Source organism: Arvicanthis niloticus, chromosome X (assembly GCF_011762505.2).
Source record: "Arvicanthis niloticus isolate mArvNil1 chromosome X, mArvNil1.pat.X, whole genome shotgun sequence".
In the NCBI taxonomy this organism is placed as follows: domain Eukaryota; kingdom Metazoa; phylum Chordata; class Mammalia; order Rodentia; family Muridae; genus Arvicanthis; species Arvicanthis niloticus.
In genome coordinates, this window is record NC_047679.1 from 128048583 (window position 1) to 128059210 (window position 10628).

General features: G+C 44.9%; 1 protein-coding gene across 1 annotated transcript; it reads right to left on the bottom strand.

The window, feature by feature from the left end:
- Window positions 1-6694: 6694 nt before the first annotated feature.
- On the bottom strand, window positions 6695-8338 carry Trex2 (three prime repair exonuclease 2). Its single transcript, XM_034485645.2, has 2 exons — window positions 8220-8338; window positions 6695-7584 (listed from the first exon to the last, which is right to left on the bottom strand). Exon 2 carries the CDS (start codon window positions 7546-7548, stop codon window positions 6838-6840), a length of 711 nt encoding a protein of 236 aa, XP_034341536.1. The 5' UTR covers window positions 7549-7584; window positions 8220-8338; the 3' UTR covers window positions 6695-6837.
- Window positions 8339-10628: the final 2290 nt, after the last annotated feature.

Below are 10628 nucleotides of genomic sequence, written 5' to 3' on the forward strand. Positions count from 1 at the left end.
CACACCCTCATAGTAATTGGAGGAGTGGGGATGGGATGGGGTATGATGTTAGCCATCAATGGAAGTGGAGGCTTCTAGTGCCTGAAAGTTTGGATTCCCTGATGTTGGGAAATTTGAGAAAAGGGAGGCAGAAATGGGAGGATGGTGGGAGCACACCCTCATAGAAACTCCCAGAATTATATGGATTAGACATGACAGAGGCAGGCCACCAGAAGACTAGATTTCAGAATTCAAACAAAAAATTATCTTGATACTAAAATTTGTTTTGAGAATTGTATATTGCAGAATACACAGCCTTGGTGTATCTACTCATCAAGGAAGCTGAGCAGACCTGCTCAAACCTCTGATGTCCTGGAATTCCAGTCGGATGCAGTGAAGACACAGTGTCAGAGGCTTATCAATTTACTCTTCCCCCAACCCCTCTTCTAATATCTCAACGCCTGTAATCAGCTTGAAGAAGTTAATGAAGAGTAGTCACCCCTATTCCCTGGGCTTGAGGACTGAGGTGGTTAATATTGGGCTGTCTTTCTAGGGAAAAGTAGTGGTTTTGTTGGAACAGGGAGGATTAGCTAGGATTTATTGCATACCCATAACCTATTGGTAGAAATATGTATAATTGTTATTAAGATGAAGTTATAATTTAAGTGGTACAAAATTTACTGTGATTTCAAATATAAGGTTTTCATTGGTATGAGCTTCCTATTGATATAAAAGTGAGATTAATATTGTTACTCTCATAGGCATTGTGCCTGTATAACACATTTAGGAATAGAAGCCTTAGACCCAGTCCTTCTTTAACTTTTTAAAACAGATTTGAGATGGTTAGCCTGTGAGTTAAGGGCCTATAGCAAATTTGTGGCTCTGAGTTTATTGTTAGGGTGTTTTCTATATTTTATTTAGAAATAGCTGAGAGGAGTTAACAGACAACAGTCCAGATTGCCTTACATGGATAGTTGGTTTTCAAAACATCAGAAGTCCACAGAATTGACATTACAAACATTACAGTATTAATGTTCATTTTGATTAGAGACCTGTCTGTTCCTGAAAGCCTTCTATCTTAGATTCTAAGAAGAAATTGAGCATCTTTGGAGTTACTCCAGTTGTGGTGAGACAGCCACTAGGCAAGAATTGCCTCTTGTCATCTACAGACAAATCACTATCCAGAAAAGGACACATTGTGGAATAATTGACTGATTATATCTACCAAGACAGAGTAATCAGCCCTTAATAATTCTGCATCACTAGGTCTGTCAGATGCTCCTGGGCCAGAAGGCTGAAGATTGGATGCTCCAACGTTTTGTAGTATAGGGACTGTCTAGGTGTTCAGTAGTCTCTATAAATTGGCTAAGTTTTAGAAGCTATGCTTTGTGCTTCCCTTAATTTCAGTTAACTCAGTCATCTTGGATTTCTGACAAGGTTGAAAACGTATAGTCTCATAGCCAATCCTGGCTATTTACTTTGAGAGAAAAGATTTGAGTTGATGTTTTTCAGCTGACATTCATTCTAAAGCCAAGGAAAAAGCCAGGTTTGGAACTAAGTGTTTTAGTTAGGATAGATGACAGAGGTTCTGGTTAGTCAACAAAATGATGGACTGGGTATTAGGTCTATCTTGTGCCTTACTGACCCAAATTGGTATAGTTATGCTCTAATTGTATTTTGAGAGTAAGTTTTATTTTAACAGGAAGGGTGATGTGTAGGAGGAGCTAATGGGGGAGGAGTATGGTGAGGAGGAGCAGGAGAGGAAGAGCTAGAGAGAAAGAGAGAGAGAGAGAGAGAGAGAGAGAGAGAGAGAGAGAGAGAGAAACATGGAGGCAGATGTCCGTGTGTCTCCGACAGTCAAAGACAGTTGATATATCTAGGTTGGGTATTGTGTTACACTTCTGATTGATGTTGAGCATTACCAAACTTATAAAGTCTTTGATTAACATTTAAAAAATTGTATAAAAGCAAAAAGGAGAAGGGGGTATGGAATAAGGGTTTTCTAGGGAGAGCAAATGGGGAAAGGGGATGGCATCTGAAATGTAAATAAAATATCAAAAAAAAGAGAAAGTTGTCCTCTGACTTCAACAGGCGCAATATGGCATGTGCACATCACACACACACACACACACACACACAAAATGATAAAGGAAAGATTAAAAAAAAACTCTTCAATATTGAGAAGTTAGGACAATCTATATACAAGCATTACATTGTGAAAGAAATGAAAACTGAAACCACGAGCTATCTCTAATACCAAGGTAATGAGATGTGTAATAGCAAACCTTTGGGCTGTGGTCTGATCCTTGAGATAAACCATTATTTTTGAGGATCACAGTTATTCAATAAGGAAGATGGTTGAGGAAGTTAGTCTTCTTCTCAGAAAATTAGAAAATAATCTAAAGTTAAACCAGAGATAGAAATAATCAAGATAAAAAACCCCTAAATTTAATGAAGTAAAAGAAAATAAAGTGAACAGTAAATCAAAGCTCTAGCTTTGTTTTCTTTTAAAAGGGCCAATGAGGACTATGGCTCAGTGGTACAAGCACCTGTCTCACAAACATAAGAACCTGAGTTTTTATCCCTAGCATGTATATAAAAACTGAACAAGTAAACATACATTTGTAATCCTAGCACTGACTAGGGGGAAATAGAAGAATCCTCAGGCTTCTCTGGCCAGCCTGTCTAGCCAATTGATGAACTCTAGTTTTAGTGAGAGAGACCCTGACTCAAAAAAGTCAGGTGAAAAGTGACCTCCTTGGTCCCATGAAGGCTGGATGCCCCAGTGTGGGGGAATTCAAGGGTGGGGAGGTGGGAGTGGATGGGTGGGTGGGGGCACATCCTCATAGAAGCAGGAGGAGGGGGGGATAGGATAGGGAGTTTCTGGGTGGGGTAAAATAGAGAAAGGGGATCACATCTAAAATGTAAGTAAAATATCCAATAAAAAAAAAAGTGACCTCCGGTATCTACATGCACATGGACACACACAAACACACATATACACAAATGCAAATGAAAGAGCCAATGAAACAGATAATCTGCTACAATCTTCGTTAAGATATGTGTAGGAATAAGAAAGGAGACATCAGCATAGATGCTAAAAAATAAATATTATGTTAATAAATTAAAATCTATTGAGGAAACTGACTAAAATGATTCAAAGAAGGCATTTATGACTTTTAAGAAACAGCACCTCATCAAATGCTATTTTAGCAAATTTATGAGTGTGCAGGAGGAAGATGCAAGGAAGAATATGAGGGAAAGTGTGTGTGTGTGTGTGTGTGTGTGTGTGTGTGTGTGTGTGTGTGTGTGAGAGAGAGAGAGAGAGAGGAGCACGTGCATGCAGGCGTGCTATGTTCTGAGTATTTACCCACACTGAAGTTCATATGTTAAAACCTGACTACCAAGGTATGAGGCATGACCTTTGGGAGGGGAATAGCCATGAGGGCAAAGTTCCTATAAATAATAACATTAGATCTGTTAGAAGAAATCCCAAGGGCTGAGCCAGTCTCTTCCACCATGTATGTGAGAATACAGCAAGAAAGTCCCATTTATGAAAAGTGAAATTCTCAGCCAACAATGACCTGCTTGCACCTGGATCTTTGACATCCAGGCAGCAGAATTATGATCAATGAATTTCTGCTGCTTATAAGTCATACAATCTATGGTGCTTTTGCTGCAGCAGCTGCAGCAGAGTAAGACAAGATGCAAACAATGATTCTTAAGTTTTCATTCCTTAGCAGATTCACATACTCAAGGGAACTTTTTAATTTTTTAAGATAAAGTTTCATGAGTCCCAGGTTGGCCTTGTAGCTTAAGATGAACTTGAATTCCTGATCCTCCTGTCTCTATTCTTTAAGTGCTGGGATTATAGGCCTACACCATAATACCTGGTTTGTTGTTTGCTTGTTGTTTGTTGTTTGTTTGTTTGGTGCTGGGCATGGGACCCAGGGCTTTATACATACTATGTAAGTGCTCTGCCAACTGAGTGACATCTCCAGCACCACAAAAGAATTTTCAAAGGCAAATTAAGGGGCTAAGGGAAATCAAGTCCCTAATAGAAAGAGAGTGGGGAGAGGGTACGCTTGAGCTGTATAGTCCATGGAACTTCAGCTTGGTAATGGAAATGAGGAAGGCACCCCTTACTGCCTGGCCTAGCTTCCTCTCAGGCCTAGTGCATACTCTATCTGTCACATCACTGCTCCATGTTGCATCCAGACTGTAGTCTCAGGAGCATAGTATATTCATTGTTGAGGAGCAGCCTCAGGTGCACATGTGACATGGGTTGTATAGTCAGTCGGCCTACTGGGGAACATCTAGTTGGGGGCCCTTTAAGATACAAGCTGTCCTGAATGTATTCTGATTTCTCTTGAGGAAACATATGGGTGAAACCTTGGATCTCATGATGGTTGCTCAGTTAACCCTTTCAGATACTGCCCATCCAGTGACACCTATAGTGTCACCAAAAGCACAGAAGCTGTCCATCCTCCCTCACCCGCAACAGAGCATGTGATGGTCAGTCTTTTGTTGTTGTTGATCTAGTTATTCAAATTAATGTTAAATGTTTGGAAAATCTGCAAGGTAACTGTTAAATGTTAACATCTATTAGAAATTAAGTTATGTAAACAAGCAAGATATGACAACATCAGCTTGTCATCCCAGAACTTATGAGGTAGAGGCTTGAGGATCAGAAGTCCAAGGTCAGCCTTGGCTATATAGGGACTATGAGACCAGTCTAGGATACATGAGACCCTGTCTCCAAAAATCAAGAATAAATGAATAATATAAATGAAAACTTATATAAGTTATACTTTTTTTTAAAAAGAAGAAAGGAGCTATCCAGATCTATCACATGTTAACTAACCACATTTTACTGTTACTCTGTATTGATACACATTTAGCAGACCACAGTAGAAATCAGTGCTGTAGTGTGATGCCACAAATCTATTCCTGCATAACTTTGTGCATACTCCATTCTCCTCCTATTTGGCACATTGACAGAGCTATCCCACAGACATCAATGGGCCAGGACACGACAGTGCTCAGTTTACTCCTGCTTTGTTGACTGCCCTGACATGAGAAAATAATAGGGAACATGTTAATACTGCAGATTAAATCAGGGTGCTACCTTTGTGGTCACATCCTTGTTGGTAGTGTGAACATGTGAAGTTTTAAGATATATCTCTGCTTATTTACTTTCAACTTACTCATTAACAGAAAGGAAGTTGTAAGCCAACCAGTGCTCATCATGGGTGGGAAACACATACACATGCACACACAGACATTTACTTTCCTGGAAAGCCAGTGGGAATGAATGCATTAGCACATCACTACTTTAGAGGCAGGTCTCAGGTTGTCTGAGCCATGTGGAAAGATGCTTAATGTTTTACCTGATTAGTCTAAGTGGGCAGGGAAGACTTAGGCACAAACACACAAGACCATTAGGCCAAGGGTACTTGGATAGCTGAGGCAGAAACCTCAGCCCCAGGGATGGAAAAACACAAAACAAGACCACTGTGGAGGTGTCATAAGGTACAGAGAGGGCAGCCAACTGATCCTGGAGTTGAGCCTTTCTAACCTGGCATTATGTAGTACCAGGGACAGTATTGTAAGGGTACCACTTTCTTGTATAGGCTGCCCACATGAGCCTGGCCAGAAGGTAAAGAGATCAGACCTAAGACATATAATGAACACACAAACAAGATTTTGCCTCTCTTCAAGACACAACCCTTTGTAACCTCCACTGCCCTCAGTCTCAGCCAGGCCATGTGATTATTCTCACACAGCCATCACCAGTGTTCTGGCCTTCTTACCCTGCCACCACACACACTAAAGCCTCTCTAGTCATTTTGACCTACTTAGGGGTTCCCAAACAGGCCAGGCTGGCTTGAGGCTGGAGGCTTTGCTCATGTGAGTCACTCTGGGGTGTGGCCACCCCACCTCTTCTTACCTGCCTCAGCATTTGGTGACACAGCTCTCACCTGGTCTGACTTCCCACAAGACAGGAGCACCTCAGAGTGGGGCTCCACAGGCAGGTCACCAGAAACCTGAAGTCCAGCTGAAGCAGCTGGTAAGAAGTTGTCCAAATAAATCATTCTGTAAAGGTCTGAGAGCTGGCCTGAGTGCCATTCTCATCTATGCCTCAGGTCAGCTTGGCCTGGATGGCCCCTCCTGTGGTATTAGTGTGCCATGTCCACAAATGAATAGAGATGCCTGTCTTTTCCTGGTGCCCAATTATCAATTCACTGCTGCTACTTTGCTGAGCAGGATCAGAGGAGGATGAAGGTAAAGGTTGGAGCTGGGCATTGAATAAGGAAGGTATGGACTCATACCTTCATAGCTCTCTGCAGGCTCAGTTACTGATTTCAGTTCCCTTCCTAGAGGATTTGGCCTGATTATCCCAAGGGCCTAGCAAAGAGGTGCAACATTCAAGAGGACCATGAGACATACCAGAGAGATAACCAGGGCTAAGGGTCCAGCACTCCTACCTATTACAAGCTCCTTTTGAAAATCTTTCCCTCTACATACTCACAGAGCTCACCACAGGTCAAGCCAGCATGGGGGCCCATCTGTGCCTTGGTGGGATAATTTTGGGTATGGACAGAGAGAAGTCTGGCCAGTAAGTCAGATGGTAAATAGTTGGTGATATTTATTGAGAAATGGGATGAAAGATGGGAGCCCTGAAGGAGCAACTTGTAGGAACTCACAGCCTGGCCAGAGGGTGCCCAACTGGAAGTGGAGCATGGAGAAGGCTCTAGGATCCTGTGACCAGGTAGTCCAGGGCTGAGGAAGGCCACAAAGGTGCTACAGGGGGCAAAGATGTAGCTCAGAGCCTGGATGAATGGATGGTTCAGGCATTCAGGCTTCGAGGCTTGGACCATCTGATGGCACATACATGGGCTCAATATGAGCCCAGCTGCGGGCCTGCTCATCTGCCCAGGCGAGCAGCTCAGGAGCACGGTGTAGGAAGATCAGAAGCAAGGTGTTCACATCACCCTCTGCTGAATGGGCAGCACTGGGTTCAGCCTGGAAGTAGCGGTGGAAGAGACTGGCCAGGCTGTAGCTTTTGCGACCTTGAGCCCTGGTGCCATGGCTGTGACCACGGTCCAGTCCCCGCAATGCAGGCAGTGTGTCCAGGCAGACAGTGTCTTGGGGCAGATGGGCACCCAGACGTTGTAGCTCTGTGCATAAAAGTGGGAAGTCATAATCGAAGCCATTGTGGGCCACAAGGCAGATGGGGCCCTCCTGACGGCTCAGGAAGCCCTGCAGTGTCCTCACCACAGCGCCATTGAAACCAGCCTTCCTGCAGTGCATCAGGCTTTCGCTGCTCAAACCAGTAATCTCACTGGCCTTGGCAGTAAAGGGGCGCTCCGGGCACATGCACAATGTGAGCTTGTCCAGAACACGGGGCAGCACCAAGGAACCAGAATCATCCCGTTCTGGGTTCTCCAGGGAAGAGCGGTGAACAGCAAAAAGGGATATCTCTGCAATCTCAGGATCCATGTTTGGGAGCCCAGTGGCTTCCAGGTCCAGGAATACAAAGGTCTCAGCCCGCGGTGGCTCAGACATGCTGATGTTTTCTCACAGGAACACTGAGGCCTAAAGCTGCCAGAACAAGTGGCATAAGCCAGAGGGCTAAAGACATGGGAGCAAGGCCCTGCTGCCTATAGCCACCTCAAGTCAAAGCTCTACCACACAGAGCCTCACTTCCTGCTGCTCCACCCCACCTCATGAGGCCTTTGGTGCTAGTAGTAGCTTCTGATGCATATGTATATCTAGGGACACTTTGAAGAAGGGAAGTCCATGGGGCCAGGATCAAGTGACCAGGATCTGTTACTGCTGTCAATCTTTCCTCCTCCCTTTCCTGGGTCTCTCTCCAACCTAACCTTAGTTCTATTACCTAGCCAAACAGGCACAAAAGAAAGTGCCTAGACTTTAACCCAGGGCCCTCTTCCTTTTGCTGCCAGGCCCAGATCTAGCCATTGACCCCATCAAGGAGGGGCACAGGTATAGTCCACAACTGGTGCTTTGGCCCAGCCCCTTGGTGGAAATACCTTGGCTGGGAGCCTCAGGCATTATGCCCTCCTTTCTATCTTTAGGTTTCAGGCACCAGAGAAATCTGACATGGGAACCCTGGTCTCCCCAACCTTTTCTCTGAAAAACAAGTGCTGCCTCAAGCTGGCTTCAACCTACCTCTAGGCTCCTGGCTTTATCCACCTATCCCCACCACACTGGCTTACCTGGGGCGGGCTTCAGCTGGCTTCCTGGGATGCTGGGCACCTGTCTCTGCATAGGCTACTCCAGGCAGCCTTTAATCAGAGGGCATAGCCCGCCCCCAGCCGCCAGTTGGGCAACCAGGAGGCCAGAGGCTGCAGGACCTGTGCAGCCTGCTTGCTTGCCACCCCCTCATGAGCTTGCACACAGCAAGACACACGCCCCATGTTTACAGACCAAGAAGTAGCTCTGACTGCACACAGGCTTCCGATGAGTAATGAGCACTGTCATGAGCCAGAGGAATGTGTCCTCAAAGGCAGGAGGAAGTCAGAGGGTGGTGGAAGACTGTGGCTTCTGCTAAGCCCTACTCACAAGTCTCATCAGATCTGGGTTGTGGTTGGCAGACCAGGATAAACCAGGTGTAATGTTCAGCCCTATGCCAGGACACATTACATACAGACTACAGGTCCTCTTCTCTAGGTCTTGGTTTCCTCCATCAGTGGGATTCATCCTTTGAATGGGAAGACATGCTGAGGACAAGGCCTCAGTCTTGCTTCAGTGAACAGGGAGTATCTTCAGGAACATCTCCAATGTGAACACTGCCTGGTTGCAGCTTACCACCTTCTGGCCCCATCTTCCAACAACAAATAAGGATAGTGATCGCTGTTCTAGGGGTATGACATCCAAGGATTTGACACTTCTGGGTCTGACACCCAATGTGTTCCAAGCATTTATTTAGTAGAGTTGTGGAGAAGGCAGGGAGGAAAGGCAGGAAAAGTGAGGCCATGAAGCAGTGAGGCCTGACCCACATAGCCCTGAGGGTATAGCTGATCCAATTCTTTCAATTTCAAAAATGTAAAGAGGTGACTGGGAGACCTCTAGGACTCTAAGACAGTGGTTCTCAACCTTCCCAGTGCTGCAACTCTTTAATACAATTTTTTAATGTTGTAGTGACACCCAACCATAAAATTATTTTCATTGTTACTTCGTAAGTGTAATCTTGCTATTATTAATTGTAATGTAAATATATGATATGCAGGATATGTGACTCCTTAAGGGGTAGCAACCCACAGGTTAAGAACCACTGCTCTAGTCTTCCTGTCTTGCTCAGCCAAGACAGGAAGTGATGCTTGAGTGATTGACAGGTGTCCTACCTTGATTTGTTTTTGCCTTTTAATCAAAAGTTTGGTCACCTGGATTTCTTTTCTCCATGCTTCTGTAGGTCCCTGAGTCTATGATAAGGTGACTCTGTCCCTTGTTTGGTATCATGGTCTGCACTAATCTCACTGGTACTGGCTGCTCACTGTGCTGCTATGAGACTAGGAGTGGGTGCTGTGCCTTCTAGTTCTTTGTATCCCCAAAGCCTAGCACATAGTAGGTATTTTCAGTACAGGTTTACTTTAAGAATGAACACAGAAGTGTACTTTCTGTCTCTCCATGCTGAAACTCTTTTGGAAGCCATGCCTAATTTGGGCAGCATGTAGCAGTATTTACCTCAGGCTGTCTTTCTTGTCCATGGACTCCTCCAAACAGCATGGACAGTTGGAAGAATTATCCTATGTTTTAAGATTATCTTGGAATTGAAGTGATTGCCCTGGAAAGATGAAATACCAACCACATGGAAATGATAGATGCTATACATTGTTAAATACCAAATAAAGGGGCAGGTTGGGAGATTAAGAAAAAGAAGAACCACTGCTCTAAGGACTTTTCTGCTTCATCTGAGAGGCACCATCAAGATGTGAGAGTGGCCAGAAGGCTAGAAGGTTATCCATGGCCTCTAAGGATATGGTTGATGTTGTACCTGCCCACTGCAGCCACTCCTGGGTCTTTCCATAGAGCAGTTGGTTCAGCTGGACAGTAGAAAACAAGGACCTGCTTGCCCATCAACCTTTCCCAGCAGTGTCTAAGCAAGAAGGGCCTGGCACCCAGCTGTCCAAAAGTACTCAGGGAACCTGGAGGAGAAAGATGCAGTTACAGGAGCAGGGTGGGGCAGGCAGCCATGGGTGTGATAATGGACCTCACCAAGTTGTGCTTGTTCAGTGCTTGAAGGGAGGGAGGTGACTATGACAGGAATACTACTCAAAAAGATACTGGGTCACTGCGGGAATCCCAGAGAGCAGTTTCCTGGATAACCAGCCAGGCCATGGTGAGAATTCCCCAGTGGGTGCTAGCACCCTAGAAACAAAGGAAGAGACAGGCTCCCAAGGACATGATGCAAGGGCCTTTGTGGAACCCTGAAAAAGATAGGAGGTAAAGGGTACATGAGCAGGGAGAGGGGTCATGTCAGGGTGCAGGGGAGACCTCTGGGACTGCATAGGTCAAAGTAACCAGGCAGTATCTGGAAGGAACAGAAGCAGCAGAGAGAGGAAAGGCCAAGACCTACTGGGGTAGGAGAAGGCCTGCAACCAGGCTAACCTAGAATAGTAAGGATG